Raw genomic sequence first — 15,595 nt, 5'->3', positions numbered from 1 at the left:
GTCTCAACCATATATAAGCAGCGCAAGCAATATGAAGAGTTTGTCTGCTAAGTGCCCTAGCTACCTCTATTAGTTCAAGATTAGTGAAATTAATTTGATAAAAATACGGGTAAATTATACATAATTCCTCTATGATTTTTTATATTTTTAGATGGTTCCTCTAAGATTCTAAAATTTCCATACGGTTGAACTGAATGCACTCGAAAAATACGTGTGATGGAATTATAACATATATTTAACACTGTATAATTTGCATAAATATCTATTTTAACCCCATTTAGTTTTTGTATTTGTCTATATAATCCCTTATTGTTTTTAAGTAAGGTGGTCAAGCCGTTACTCAATTTAGTGATCAAATAAGAGCAATATTAATATTTAAACTAAGACGTTAAGGAATTTACTTTCTGTCAAATTTTCACTTTACATGAAACCATAAGGGGTAATGTGAACACTTAGTTACATTAGAGAGGTCATGTGACGACCTGTAAATCCACTGCGGATATGTGTGATTTACCCAAAAATAATAACGGTAAGTTTGTTCCTTTGTATGAGAAATTGCCTGTTATAACTAGACAAAAATCCAACAATTATAAATTGCCTTGCCTTACAACCCAAAAAAATAATGATAGTAGCTCTTCAATTGGTTAAGAGACAACCTTTTTAAAACTAGCCATAAATTCATTTATTAGTCATTGGACAATATCCTCTAGCATTATTACGAGAAAATTTTTAGTTCAATTTCGCACTTGCTGTGCAACACGTGCAAGTAACAACAATTCTATTATTAGTTAGCTTCAAATTAATACCCTGTCTAACCAAAGATACCACACATTATCAGTAAATTGGAGTCTATGGCTGGCTAAAACTCCCACATAACTATATGAAAATGTTCTCTCTAATTTTAGGATACATTTTCCAACCCTGGGTTGATAGTTTCAGAGGGTGATGTTCATTTGTAGCCTATCCAACAAGTGATATTTTTTTTTTTTTTTTTTGAATTGTCATCTCTACTCCTACTCCTACGCTAACTACGAGAGAGGCTCAACTGAACCTACGGGGGACCGATGGGGACAGAACCACCACCGGACCAGATGGGTGCACTACACACCCGTCTGAATTTGAAGCAGAGCCACAAGAGTGGCATTATGGTGGGACCTTGCCTCCCACCCCACCAAAGCCTTAAGGGCTTGGTGGTGGACACGAGCCAAGAGCTGGTGGTTATACTGTAATATTTTTTAGAATATGATGTATGTGAGGTAAAATATATTAAAAAAATCGTGCAAAAGAACAAATTACAAAAAGCGAAAATTTTTTTTTTCTAAAAAGCAGCGATTCGAACCAGACCTAAATTTCCAAATCACTATCTTAGGCTTTAAATCAAGCGCCTGACCATAAGTATATACCATGCCGTCTGGATTAGCAAGAATCCAACAGCTACAGGACCAAGTCATTTCGTCCAAAATGAGACTTAGATATTATCCATTAGTTACAAGATATATTCATTAGATCGCAGGTCAAAAAACCAATAAATATACTTCCTCTATATGCTGATTGGACAGTTGAGATGTTTCCAACCTAATAAGCTTCATCATATCACAGCTTCATTTGGTAGAAATAATCAGAGTAATTATTAAAGATTATTAGGATGAGTGGAAGTGATTACTCTAAGGTCAAAAATGCAAAGGGTCGCAATCATATTATGTCTGCAAGATTAAAAAGAATTACAAATGGCCTATTTAAAAAAAACATTGGAATAAGTGAAGAGCTCAAACTCCAAGAACTTGGAAGAATACAGAACTTCAAAACACCAGTGCAAATTGCAAGGCCTCAAAGACAGCCAATGAACAACAGTTTACAATTAACATGTATATTTGCTAGGGAGTCAACTGTGGTATGATTTTCTTTGAATATGAAAATCAACTCTGGAGCTATATACATATAAATAGAATCTTTGATCAACAAGAAAGAATCAAGAAGCCAAAAGGGTCATCAGGGAGATGAAGAGAAGAAGAGAGTTAGAGATGGGGTCAGAGATAAGGTCTGCCATTGATGAGCTATCCATGGTGGTTCTCAAAGTCAAACCTGCTGGTGGTCCTGAGCAACATAGTACTTGTGCCTATATCCCCACAAAGCCCTTTCTCTCAGTCTGCAACTTACTTCTTCAAGTTCTTGGTTTGTCTCTCCTTTACTTCTCAAGTGATCACGGACCCTTCATCAACTGGAATTTTAACTGTAGTTTCGTGAAATTGTTCTTACCTCCCCTATAGCTCCTTTTTTTCTTTTTTTTTTTTTCCTTATTCATTCGTATTCTTAGATGATTTTGCTGTGAACATGGTTTTGATTTTGTGGTGATGTTTCCACCCCTTTTTTGTAGATAAGATTGGGCCAACAATGGCTGTTTTGAGACAGGATGTACATCAGAACATCCAGGTAAATGATTGACATCCACTGTAGGTAGATGCATGGTTCATTATAAAGATTGATTCTTTTTTTTTTTTTTTTGCCAAAAAAAAAAACTCGATAAGTGCAAGGACGAGCTAACTACCAGCTTATTTGTCATTTTCATGTTACGTGCAAGACACACGCCTCGGCCTCTCCTATTTTTAAGAGGCAGGACCCTATCTGATGAATAAGGCCGACCGCGAATCTTGACTTTTGTGCATGATTATGTCTCAAGCATGGATTTTGACATTTTTTTCTTTTTTCTTTTGGTTTTTCTTGCACTGATAAGGTGCAAATTGGTATTTTCGATTGGCTCTTCAGCCAATCTATACATTTAAAAAAAAAATAAAAATTGAATACCTTAACATGCCATTTCTAACATTCTGTAGGTTCATCTCCAGTAAATAACCTGAAAGTTTGTTACTTTTGGTTAGGCTGCTGATTTTTCAATTTTTATGAGCCGCAGAGATTGGAGAAGTTCTATGAGTCCGAGCCTTCGGTGTATTCAAATGTGGTGGAGATATTGAGTAAAGAGGGCAAAGAAGGCAAGGCCAAGAAGGGTCCCAGCTGCAGCAAAGCCTTTGTTTGGTTGACCAGGTGAGGTTCTTGGCATGCTCTACTCTTCTATTACTGTGCTTCATTAGACAAGTAAAGAACTACTATAACAGTATGAAGTGCATCAAATTCGAAATATGTAATTCAGAATTTTTCGAAATTTTGTCATCAGAGAATCCGACCGAATTCGATTTCGAATCCACCAATTCTGAATCCGAATTCGTACTGAATTCAAGTTGAAATTCGATAAATTTCGATTTCACCGAATTTGAAAATTTTGATATATTATTATATAATATAAATTTTATATAATATTATATTTTATAAATTTTATATTACATATATATAAAAAATATATATATATATTAAAAACGAATTTGAAATCAAAATCGAAAATTTCGATTTGAAAAATTCCATTACCGAATTCGAACCAAATTTGAACTATACGAATTCGGAAAACCCGAATTCAATTCCGATTTCCGATTTATCGATTTCGAAAATTTTGAATTCAATTCAAATTCGGTCGATAAATCGGAATTTTTCAATTTTGCACACCCCTACCAAAACATATCATGGAATATAACGTTCAAATTTACCTTGTGCAGATCCTTAGATTTTACTGTAACTTTGCTGCAATTGTTGGTGGAGGATTTTGGTAGGGATATGGAGCAAGCAGTGGATGAAGCATATAATATCACTCTGAAGCCGTGGCATGGATGGATTTCCTCAGCTGCATACAAAGTAACTACCATAATATGGATTTAAATCTATCGCTTAGTGTTCTGATGAATGATTACTTATTGTACTATAACTTGCAACCTAAGATTTTGCATTTAATCCATGCATGACCATGGGGAACACAGATGAGAGGAGTAATCTGTTCAAGCTGTTGTACCATTTTAAGTTTTGAAAACTTAAATATTCAGCTAATTCAACCGTATATTTTATGAGAAGCAGCATAATTTAGCAGGATAATATGAGCTTTAAACATCCTGCAGACTGATTGCAGAATTTCTTGGTGTGTCTCTGCAGGTAGCACTTAAACTAGTGCCTGACATCAAAGATTTTATCACAATTCTCATGGCGGAAGATGAAAATCAGGACATGCTTAAAGAAGAAATGCGTACCTTGATTTCATTATTTCTTCCAGTTTTAGAAGGCATACGTACCATTCTGGTGAGCCATTACAAGTAACACGTTATCTGTTTGATCGCTTATATAACTTCAGCTGATCAGAACAACAACTTGATCAGCAGTAATTTTAATTTCTTTTTTTCCCTCTCGCAGAAAACATTCGGATTGGATAGGTTAAAGTGTACCTGAAGCAAAGCATGAGGAAATGGAAACTATTGTACAGGGGGTTCTGTTCTGTGACTTAGTTTTTCTCTTCAATGTACATATGTAGCTTACTTCTGTAACTTCTTCTGTATAATTGACTCCATAATCAGGCTACGCCCTGTGTGGCTGACATGCGTGAACTAATCAGGTTCTCCAGTTTGTTGAGAAATGAATGTAATTTCAAGTTGATTAGATTAACAGGACTTTTGTGTCTTTGGGACACATCAATGTTTTGCCAAGAGTAATGAAACCGATTGCTGCAATTGGACCTCTGATTCATCCCCAGTTTCCGTCAGCAACTCTGCACTTTCTCCTATAAGCCAAATTTCCTGAATAGCTGTCTTATTTTAGGAAATTCAGGAAATGAGATGGACTTCTTTTGTTGACTCTATATTATTTTATTAAAGAGGAACAGAGATGAGAGGTCACTGGTTTTTTTTCCAATCTTTTGATCATTTATCAAAACTTGATTTAGAAAGTATAATAGAATACAGAGACAAAAGGAGAATCATGGTTTTCCCAAATCTTGAAAATTCACATTCTGGAAACTATGGACAGTTTAAGTCAACTTTTCAAAATCAGTACAAGTATTCGGAAGAGCAAAAGACTGAAGCTAATGGCACATCCCTTCCACCCCCCCACCCCCACAGGGCGGGGAGTGGAAATCATCGACAGCTCTTAAGAATAAATTTGTCCTTCACGAGTAATGTATGCAACTGCAGGACTCTAGGGGAAACTAATAAGGATTTTCACAGTAGAACTGACCAATTCAGCCACTCTTTGACATGGTTTTCTTTTGATTTTTCACAGATGTAGCTCTTCTATATTTGTCTGCTTGCTGGAACTTGTTTAAAACATCTGCTAGGATGCAGATGGAACAACTTTGATATTATCAAACAAACCTGTTTTGTCTATGCCTGAATTGACTCCATTTGGGTGAGAAGAGTCACTGGGAGGATCATGCAGTGCGATAAGAGCTGCAACCAATCCAGCATTACCAGATATGCTTGGCTCTGTGAACCAGTTGTTACTTCTCTTATCTTCGAAAATATCATTTATGTCCGGCCCTGCAACCATGGCCCCATGGAGAATATTTGGATTTGCTTCTTTTCTGTTAAGCCAGTATTCTCCATCTCTACAAGTGTGCCGATTTTTATCCCAAGGGATGGATGCACCCCGATGATGAACTTGAGTTGGATAATGATCACCATATCCTACCATGTAGCTTATTTTCATGGGATTATCTCCCAATATGTAATTAACCTGAAAAGATGAGAAAACCAGTGAAATAAAAAATCAAATAATTGTAGGCACGTCTCAAATAGTATAACTTCAATTTGTGGTATATACTGATCAAATCCACTCTGATCAATGGGCAGTTTTAAGTTACAGCATTTTGAAAATCTTGAGTAATGTCATATGAAATGCTCACTTGTGACCAGGAAAAATCCCTTAATGTTTCCAGAGAAAAGACAGCAGCACCACAACTGGCACGAGTTCTATGCAACAGACTAAGATAGTCACCGTACAATTTTGTAAGGAAAGATGCTGTTGCAGCATGCTGAAGTGGTCCACTAGTTTCTGGTTTTAAGAGGATCAATCCACCTGATCATCGAATATCCTTCTGTTAGTGCAAATAAAAAGAAGAGGAGATAAGAATTGGCAAAGACATTCACCTTCTGTCTTGGGAAACTTCAGAGTGGAAGTATAAGAGCACATGAGCAAGTCAGTCCTGTTTGTTGTTGATGCAAATGTGGTTTCATATGGATAACCAAGATCCCGGAAAAATCTAAGTCGTGTTAACAGAATCTGCAGAACACCAAATAATTTATCAGAAGATGTAATGAAAAGACTAGCATATACTCCCACTCAGTAGATTAATGGTTGAGTACCGCGTTAGCAGCAAGCTTGCTGTTCCAAGAGAAAACTTCCTTATCAGATGGTAATTCTTCCTCCTCAGCTGTAGCAAATTTATCATGTGCATAGTCAAGGTAACTGCTATTACCAGTAGCAAAGAACAACCAAGTTGCTCCCCAAACCATTTCGTCTCTGTAACTTGTTGAATTATAAAAATTCTTTGCTTGTCCTCCACAATCATCCATTGATGTGTATGTCCCTGGTTTTAGCGAAGGGTCTACATTTCTAGCTAAATTAAATAGTTCCTCTGCTGCTTGTACTAATTTACCAGAATAGTCTTTCTGATCTTTGAATACTAATGCTGCAGCTGACATGCCTGCAACTGTTTCCCCTGCAAGGTCTAAGGCAGTTGCATCACAAACTGAAACAGGTCTTGGATAGCTCATATCTTCTGGCCTTTGCCAACAGCTAATATCATTTTCCCGAGAATTTTCTCCACTGGGGTCATTCCCAGGGCTGCCAACCTAAATCAAACAGAATAAGAAAACTTTTCGAGACTGCAAAATAATGAATTCTAGGGAGGATAACTGAAGAGATATTAAATCCTTAGCCTACCTGAGAATACAGGATAGCTGAATTAGTTGTATTTTTAGGAATAAATAGCTTAAGCAAGTAGTCACTTCCCCATTTGATGATATCCTTGACATGATCAAGTTCCTTAATATCAGCATACTTATCATGATACTCAAGTACAGACCAACTCAATAGAGTAACTGTATAAGCAGTAGGAAAGCTGAATTTCATATTGTTGCCTGAATCATAGAAGCCTCCAACTAGATCAGCTTGTGTAGTTGCCATGTTCCCATCACCTAAGCCAGAATCTCCGCGGAAAGTTATAGCACTGTCATTAGGGTAATGCCCCGCTACAAAAAAGATTTCCAGGCATGATCATGACAACTGGCTACCGCAATAATCTGACGCCGAAAACTCTAAAGTAATCAGTTTCTATAAGAGCGATATTATGATATCTTACATTTTTGTGCATCAAAGAAAAGGAGAGCTTGATTCAAGGCAAGTGTAAGGTCCTTGGAGGGGTCATGATGGTGCTTTCTCCGTGGCAGAATACTTAGTAGCAGAATCAATATCAAGAAGGTAATAGTTATGGAGGCTGCAAAAACCAGAAAACGGCAGAAATGCTTCTTATCCCCGATTGTAAGATTGAAACTGATTGATCTTGAGTATCTAGGAGGAATTGAATCCCAAGCATTGGAAGATTGAGGGAGGACATTGAAGTCAAGTTCAATGGAGTTCCAACGACTAGAGGAAGGGAGGAGCCGGCCAGCCCCTGGTACAGTATGAACAAACCTGACAGGAGTTGGAATTCTGTCAAGTTCTGAATAGCCTATAGAGTTTTTGGATCCTTGCATTCTTGGCTAATGAGGTTCTTTCCAATACTAAACTACAAGATTAATTAGCAAAACAAAACATTCATTCAATATGTGTGTGGAGACATTCCCAATGCATGATTTTCTTCTCCAAGCATAGTAACCATCTATTTCAAGTTTTCATAATATTAGTTATGTCTGGACTCAATAAAAGCAATTATTTACGGCAAATTTAAGGGCAAAAGGTAGTTTGTTACATTTGTCAACACACTAGGTATTAGGGATAATACGTTCGTGGTCCATCGTTCATCAACCTTTAATGGCTTTTGTGAATATTAAATGAGAGGACACGTCTCACCCTAATATATGGTGTAACAAAGAGTGTAACACTAAAGATGTGACAAAGAATTTATATCCAAATTTAACACACTTTATTTTGCATTGGTCATGTTCACGAGAAAAGGGGTGTGTAGTCGTGAAATTTACTGCCAAAAAATCTGTAATTTGCAAGTTGTGAAAACTTTTCAGATCATGTACACATTTTTTTTTTTTTGGTTTGCATATATCCAAGAATTTCCTTCAAATATATGGAGGGTTATGGAAAAGTACTAACCTTCTCCAACAGATCAAGTCTGGTCCAGTTTATCATGTCCATTTTGCTTTAAAAATTTACATGTTTTAATCCCATTGGCTGAAATTTTTGCAAAATTTCTTCAACCCTGAGTCTAATTGCTCTCAACTGTCAACCAGATTTCCTTGCACTTTGCTTGATTTTAAACCAATATTTTTATGCAAAACCTTATTAACGATGAATTATTTCAAACAAAAACTATGAATAGTTGTTTTTCATGGAAAATGGTCCAAATTAGAAGGGAAAAACAAAGGAAAAAATTACCATGCTTAACTATCATGATGACCATTTCAATGATGAATTTGTTCTCACGTTCGTTTAGTGTAAGAGGACGAACAATTGTGGACTGGGGACGGCCAATTAACAGCCCAAATTGGATCGTGGCTTGTGAAACTCGATCAGTCAGTACTCTAGGTCGGCCCACACTAGCCAGGCTGCGTTTGGCCCGCCAATCCATCTCTCTACTGTTACACTTGCAAGAGAAAAGGGTGCCATTCTGACAATTTTTGTGTAATTGTGCTCCAACACCAACATTTTGTAAGTAAATAAGATGCCTTGACATTAATGCCACAAAACTTTTATTGAGTCACATTAAATCCCCAAGAAGATGTTGCAAGATATAGATCGGAGCTAAAATATCTCTAGTGCAACATGTGAAGATACTAATCCTTCAACCTGTTGCTTGACAAATCTTGGTGAAATTTGTTGCACCTTAATCTCAGATGATTCTAGTTTAAACTCTAGAAGATTGATCATAATTTTGTCTAGGATAATGGCATTTTCTGAGAAAAACTTAATAAGGTCATTGTCACTTGTATGACCGCAGTAATCCAATATCTTGAAGACTTTAAGAGGTTGGAGCAGATAATTTATAATTTGTAGCTTTCTCTAAGTTTTTGTACTTCACAATTGTTTTACTGTCCCCTTCCAACCACAAAATAGTAAGGTGCATCAAGATGTACAAACATAAATGCAAGAAAGAACATGTTGTACAAATAAGAGAGAAATAGAGAGAGGGTAGCAGTAGCTGAAAATATGAGTAAGGGGCTTAGGATGGTTTTTTTTGTTCATTTTTTTTTTATGATAGCCCACTTAGTTTCCTATTTAAAGGTAAAGTAGTCCTTCCATCTTTAGAATGGTTTCGGTATTAGTTTTAAGGGATGAATTACTTGTTTGAATTCAGGTCAGGGGTAAAGTGAAACTCTCCCTAACGTTCAGGGAGTAGAGAGAAATTAATTCAAAAAAAATTTTTTTTTACCCAAATAACTATTAATCCAAATACACATTCTGCTTCTTCCTGGCTTCAAAATCCTCACAAATTTTCAATGCTCAGAAACCTTTTGATTTGAAGTTCCAGCAAATTCATGTACTAAAGCTTTAGATAATTAGCATGCATTCTCTAATTGGAGATATTTCTTGTTCTATCTCCTACCATTTCCAATCCTGAAATCCTTTTTTAAAATCTGTTTTGCTCTGAATCCCATTGTTATACTCGATTGGGTATTCGATTCTACCTTGTTCTGCTTCAGAAAACCCATATGCGTTGACTTTTGAATGCTACTGAATTTCGAATTTCCAAAAAATGGGCGTGTTTGAAGCCAAATTCGTGATCTTTATGCTGAATTTCCGTATGGGTTCTGCTTCAAATTCCCAACTGAATCAATTTTCACAGTAACGTTTATTTATTTATCTTGGGTATTTATCGGGCATGCTAAAAAATTTCTCCCCTTTCTTGATCTTTTATTTGGCTTGATCCAATCTATGAAGATAAATTACTCGAATGTGTCCAACAGTCCCAAGTCCTTTCAGGCCTATCCAAGGAACATTGACTTTGATTTAGAATCAGGAACCATCAAAAAATCCAGAAAACCAAGAAGTTCCAGTCTTTTTCATCCCAAAAAAATGATTAAATCCGTAGGCAACAAAATCCAGTACTACTACAAGCTTCATCCTGTGCTGATGTTCTTGATTTCTTTATCAATTGGGATCACAATTCTTGTTTTGTTATCTTTATATGAAAGCAAGTATAGAATGACTAGCAATTATAATGGTATGTATAAAGTGGATTCTGGTTCTTCTGAATCATATCCCTTTTCTAGGTTGATGAATCTTGTGATGGTTGCTGGGCATTCTGTTTATACTAGTAGTAGTTGTGAGAAGGTTGATAAGGACGATGCTTGGTTTTTGGAATCTTATCAGAAGCATAAGGGTCAAGCTGCTACTTTTGTGAGTCATATAGAGAAGGGAGTCGAGATTACAGGGAAAGATAATGCAGCATTGCTGTTGTTTAGTGGAGGTGAGACGCGGAAAGATGCCGGTCCGAGGAGTGAGGCACAGAGTTATTGGACTGTTGCTGAGTCCAAAGGATGGTTTGGTGAGTGAATCAGTTTCACTTCGTTGAATTGAGAATTTGGTTATGCTTCATTATCCTAAGAATGATTTTTTGGCTTTGTGTGTTTTTTTTTCTTTAGGTATTACTTCTTCACAAAATGTGGCTAGGTTGAGTTAATTTAGACATGAGTGGAACAGTATTACATAAACAGCTTCACTATCTCTACTACTATCCCAATTACAGTGAAACTAGTAGCATACACTCTAGAAGCAGTGTAATCCACTATGTTATTACTATCTTAATTTAGTGTGTCATTTTGTAGAATGTAGGAGAAAGTGTAATCCACTATGTTATTATGTAGAAGATGGGACACGTTGGTCTTTAATCCTATTCCTTTGGAATTTACTAGTATATGTCATATGTGGTAAGTTGTTATTCAGTAGTTGTAATTCTAAGAAACAAAGGGATCTTGGAGTGTCTAAGAAAAGCATAGTGCAAGGAAGACAACTCCCTTTCATGGATGTTCTGACACATAGGTTCTTGTTCTATGGCTACAGAATGCAAGAGAGGTTGTTTATAATTATGAGTATCATTTGAGTTTCCAGTCTGTACTTTTTATGCCTCCTTTTATATTGGTAATTCTTTTTTTGGTATGCTAGTTGTATGTAAAGTTGTTGACTTTTGACTTCTCACAATATATATATATATATATATGGAAACATCTATGAGATACAAAATTTAGCGGACAGCATTCCTTCCTGAGACGAGTGGTGTTACCTTAGTCCCTTCAAATTGCATCTCATTCAAATGGTTCTTGGTGGGAGTAATTTGTTTGATGATAGTTACTTGTCAAGTTAATGTTGTCTAGATCTTATGGTTAATTTATCTGATAGTTAATTGTGTAAATTAAAAAGGCTAACATAAAAGAGTTAAATATGGTTTCTCATGAAATGGCTTTTATCCAGCCTGGTTGTTGCTGTTTATATGGTTATTTATTCTGCTGCAACTCCTCTTGTGCACCAAATGTAGAATATCCAGTTGGTTGCACATTGTCTTGAGAGGCTAAGGATGTTTCCTTTTCAGTTTGTTTGGAAGCAATCTGTTCTCTCTCCATACATGTGTCCTTGTTTTCTGTGTCAACATGTTACACATAGTATGTGGCACAATATGTCTATGCCATATGTATGGTACTTGATAGTTTCCATCTCTTGGCTGCCATTGTTGGATTCTCTAGCTTCCTCGTGGTGTTTATATATGAAATGTGCTTTTTCACCGAGTGTTCAGTAACTTCTCTTTCAAAGGTGGATAAACTGTAAGGTGGTAATTATTAGACCTAGAATCCAAACCCCCCACCCCCCAACAAAAAAAAAAAACCTCGCCAGTAAAAGAAGGAAAAACAAAGAAAAAAGAACAAAAATGAAATAGAGAGATCAGTAAGAGTTTGGGACTTGATTGCTCTATCCATGGAAACTACTGTCCGTCTGTCAGTAGTAAATCTTTTAATGCATTGATTGCTTTTATAAGCATTGAGCAATCTAATCCTGGTATTATGATGGCTATCTTGTCTCCATAGGCAAGCAAGATGAAGTTAGATGGAGGGCACTTACAGAAGAACATGCAAGGGACAGCTTTGAGAATCTTCTCTTTAGCGTGTGCCGGTTCAGGGAGCTCACAGGCACTTATCCACTTAATATAACTGTAAGGCCCACTTTCCGATACATTCTCTTTATGGCTTTTTTTTTTTTGGTTGAAATCGTCTGAGTTAATGGTTGGGAACCTAGTAGGACATAAATTAATCTTTGACTTGTCAATGGGAAAAGGAGGACGGAAATATCATCTCAAAGTCAATTTCTATCATAATTTTGTAATATGTATAGATGGTTAGGGTCCACTATTATGTGTCTAAGGACTCTTATGTTCTTGATCTTTCCTTATATTTTCAGTAGATGCACATTTATCCCTGCTTGATACAGATAAAAGACAGTAAAATGACCTGATATTCTGTTGGTTCTTCATCTATAGTTCTTATGTTGGTGACCAATTTATGTCTTCAAATAATGTGCTAATACGATTGAGCAGGAAATAATTGTTTGTGTTAAGCTTGGTGAACCTGTTTGACTGCCTTTGTAAACAAATCTAATCGATATACCATGCTTGCATCTGAAATAGGTTGTTGGATATGATTTCAAGGAGGAGAGATTTATGCATCTTCATCGCTCTGCAATTAGGTTTCCAGACACAAGGTTCTTTTACTCGGGCACACCCTCTTCACAAACTTCAAGGGAAGCTGCTTTGAAAGGTGAAGCATTGGTTAGAACACAATTCCAGGATGATCCTTACGGATGTTTAGGTCCTCTTCATCGTAAAAAGTTTGGGCGGGATCCTTTTCATCGGTCAATTCCTTATCCTAATGGCTGTCCTGAAATTGAAGGACTGTTTAGATACTGTGGAAGAACACCATATTCTGCTCCCCTTCCTTGGGCCTAGCATACCAAGCTTTTCTTCATATGTATAAATTGATAGGACTAGCCAGGACAAATACAAAGATGTCACTAGTAGTTAGCATAGAGTTTTGCCGAAATAGAAAAATATGATGCCATGAGATACATGAATTAGTAACGCAGCGAAAGCTGTGTAAGAGTGTTGCTAAGTGGCATGTTAATTTAACTCAGCTTAATTAATAGCATTATACAATATTTGTAACCAATTTGTTCCCCCGTTCTGAATAGGATTTTTTCTTTTCTTTTATTTTTTTTCAATAATATGAGTTTGTGCATATACAAGGAGTGCTGGACTCCGGCCTCCTATTATTGGAAGTTTGTGCAGGAGATGATCAACCTCAGGATCCCAAGTCTGGCAATCTTGGTAATGAGGTGAAGGATCAAGAAAACGATAGTATGATTTCAGGGTTTTACACCAGCGTGGTTCTTGGCTTCAAATTTGGATTTTGGGAAGAGCCTGTGATGCCTCACAGCTTAACATCAAACTAGATAGGAGGTTGGCTGTCTATAAGCATATTGTCAGTAAATAAAACTTGAGAGGCAAGGGAAAGGGTAGAATATGAGAAACTTGGCTCAAACTCTCAACAGCTGAGAAATTTTAATTAGTATAACTAAAGTAATGGAGTACAGATGATCAAAGGGTCCTGATATTATCTTTACTCTGATCTGACTTGAAACTCAAAGAAAAGCACTTCAGGAATGATTCAAGCTCATTTGTCTAAGTTACTCTGCTGTAGCAAAAATGGGCAGGTAGAAGGTGCCTTAATCTTATATTCATCAGATGGTTTACCCTTCAGAAGGGCTTCAAGTAGTTGTCCAGGGTCGTAGAAGAACTGCACCTTCACAACCTTGGAGTTCTCATTCAACTGTTCCAGGACCATAATTTGAGAACAAATCCAATTATTAGGATGGTATTAGTTGGATGAAGAAAACAAAGAGAATAAAACTGGAAGTTGGATAAATGGTATTAGCACAGGTACCTCAAAAATGGCCATCCCAAAAAATTCAACCATTTCTCCGGTTGGGGAATTTCCTTTAAAAGGACCTTCCATGAAACCCCAATGCCTGAACTTGTATACTATCACCGGCGGCCCTGAATATACGTGAAGGATCTCCAGAGCGAATCCACGTGGAAATGTAGTCCTGAAAACCTTGAGAGCTGATTCCATGGTTTCTTTAGCTGGATCATAAGCCCGGAATTCCTCTGGCAAGGCGGTTTGCAATAGCACATTGTAGCCTCCCCCTAGTTTTCCTTTTTCTTCTATGGTTAGAGGTTTCCTTCCTGAAAATTCATCAGTTGCAAAACTATGAGTCTTACTGGCATCTATAGCCTAGTGAACAATAACAAGATTTATTGTCTGTTGCCTACCATTGACGCTGACAGTATAATTCTTTGTATCTATTGTCTTGTACTCAGCAGGGTTGGCTTTGTGGAAAACCTCCATTTCCCATGTTTTCACCAGCCTCTGCACTTTGTCTTCGAGCGATCCAGCAGGCCATATCTGCCAATACAATTGCAGAAGAAGCAACAAGAGTAATATAGTTTTAATTTCATAAACTTCCGGAGTAGTTATTAGGAGTACATTTGTATCTTGAAGATATAAAATAGTGTGACTAACCAGACCTTAGTTCGGCCTTCTTCAAAGAGCTTGTCTACAAGATCATAGTTAGGAGGACCATATCTCCAGTGGATGTTCTTCACCTCTTCTTCTTCACTAAGATAGGACCTATACTTAGTTTTTTCTGCTTCAACTGCCATTTTTATGACTGGACAAGGTTACGATGTTTGTGAATTACCACACTATCATCTGTTGCCACACGTATATAGAGCACAAGTTGTGTTTTTGCGGGTCGTATTAGCTTACCATTTTCAATGACAGCTTCAACCGGAATAATTTGAAGTGTTCCAACTACTCGATACAGTGAATATCAAAGAAGTTTCAAGGCAGTTTCACCTAATCAACGAAAGGAGAACATGTTGAGAAACATTTTTTTTTTGTTCTGTTGTGGACCAAATTCAATGGATGGTAGTGATTAACAAATTATTCAAATCTCTACAAGATCCAATCTTCTTTCAAAATGATTAGTGCAGCATTTTAATTGGTTTTGGGGGATATATCTGTGACACGCTGACACTTTGCAGCTCAACAGTCAAAGAGGTAGTCAAATAGGTACTCATTTTTTTTAACAAATTCCATGAAAATAACGTCCACCCGCAGAGGAACACAGAAGAGTGGAACACGATATTTGTTCTATATTGGAGTCAGAAAAGAAAGAATACATTCAATTTAGTTGGTTCGTATTAACTCTTTTCATTGTATATGATTTAAACTGCAGTATGTGGCTTAAGTTCAGTCCTAGTGAAACACTTCCACACTTCATATCCATTTTGTCAGATCCAAGTGCGGAGCAAACAACTGTTGAAATGTCAAGTACATAACAATTTAATAGCAAAGACAACACATAATATTTAACGTGGTTCGACTCCACCAATGAGCCTACGTCTACGGAGAGAAGAAAATCCAACCCTTATACAAGAATACAACTTGAACCC

General features: G+C 36.7%; 4 protein-coding genes across 6 annotated transcripts; 2 read left to right on the top strand and 2 right to left on the bottom strand.

Moving 5' to 3' along the window:
• The first annotated feature begins 1,547 nt into the window (after positions 1-1,547).
• LOC113713593 (glycolipid transfer protein 3) lies at positions 1,548-4,614 on the top strand. 3 transcript variants are annotated; one of them, XM_027237350.2, is made up of 6 exons: positions 1,548-2,232; positions 2,375-2,430; positions 2,909-3,039; positions 3,657-3,738; positions 4,030-4,173; positions 4,285-4,614. In XM_027237350.2, exons 1-6 carry the CDS (start codon positions 1,998-2,000, stop codon positions 4,318-4,320), a joined length of 684 nt encoding a protein of 227 aa, XP_027093151.1. In that variant the 5' UTR covers positions 1,548-1,997; the 3' UTR covers positions 4,321-4,614. The 3 variants fall into 3 exon arrangements, with proteins under 3 accessions (XP_027093151.1, XP_027093150.1, XP_027093152.1); XM_027237349.2 differs by having other exon boundaries at positions 1,558-2,232; positions 3,603-3,738; XM_027237351.2 differs by having other exon boundaries at positions 1,568-2,172; positions 3,603-3,738.
• Positions 4,615-4,849: 235 nt separating this feature from the next.
• LOC113714220 (endoglucanase 9-like) lies at positions 4,850-7,655 on the bottom strand. Its single transcript, XM_027238011.2, has 6 exons — positions 7,226-7,655; positions 6,808-7,115; positions 6,228-6,716; positions 6,012-6,144; positions 5,768-5,940; positions 4,850-5,598 (listed from the first exon to the last, which is right to left on the bottom strand). Exons 1-6 carry the CDS (start codon positions 7,617-7,619, stop codon positions 5,197-5,199), a joined length of 1,899 nt encoding a protein of 632 aa, XP_027093812.1. The 5' UTR covers positions 7,620-7,655; the 3' UTR covers positions 4,850-5,196.
• Positions 7,656-9,436: 1,781 nt separating this feature from the next.
• Positions 9,437-13,247, top strand: LOC113713454 (uncharacterized protein C57A10.07). The gene is made up of 3 exons (XM_027237181.2): positions 9,437-10,582; positions 12,114-12,238; positions 12,710-13,247. The coding sequence occupies exons 1-3, from the start codon at positions 9,970-9,972 to the stop codon at positions 13,025-13,027; spliced, it is 1,056 nt and encodes a 351-aa protein (XP_027092982.1). The 5' UTR covers positions 9,437-9,969; the 3' UTR covers positions 13,028-13,247.
• Positions 13,248-13,609: 362 nt separating this feature from the next.
• LOC113713455 (pathogen-related protein-like) lies at positions 13,610-14,936 on the bottom strand. The gene is made up of 4 exons (XM_027237182.2): positions 14,666-14,936; positions 14,411-14,543; positions 14,022-14,323; positions 13,610-13,907 (listed from the first exon to the last, which is right to left on the bottom strand). Exons 1-4 carry the CDS (start codon positions 14,798-14,800, stop codon positions 13,752-13,754), a joined length of 726 nt encoding a protein of 241 aa, XP_027092983.1. The 5' UTR covers positions 14,801-14,936; the 3' UTR covers positions 13,610-13,751.
• Between the last annotated feature and the right edge of the window lie 659 nt (positions 14,937-15,595).

Source organism: Coffea arabica, chromosome 10c (assembly GCF_036785885.1).
Source record: "Coffea arabica cultivar ET-39 chromosome 10c, Coffea Arabica ET-39 HiFi, whole genome shotgun sequence".
NCBI classification, from domain to species: Eukaryota; Viridiplantae; Streptophyta; class Magnoliopsida; order Gentianales; family Rubiaceae; genus Coffea; species Coffea arabica.
The sequence above is the reverse complement of the archived record's forward strand: the minus strand, read 5'-3'. Positions and strand labels throughout refer to the sequence as shown.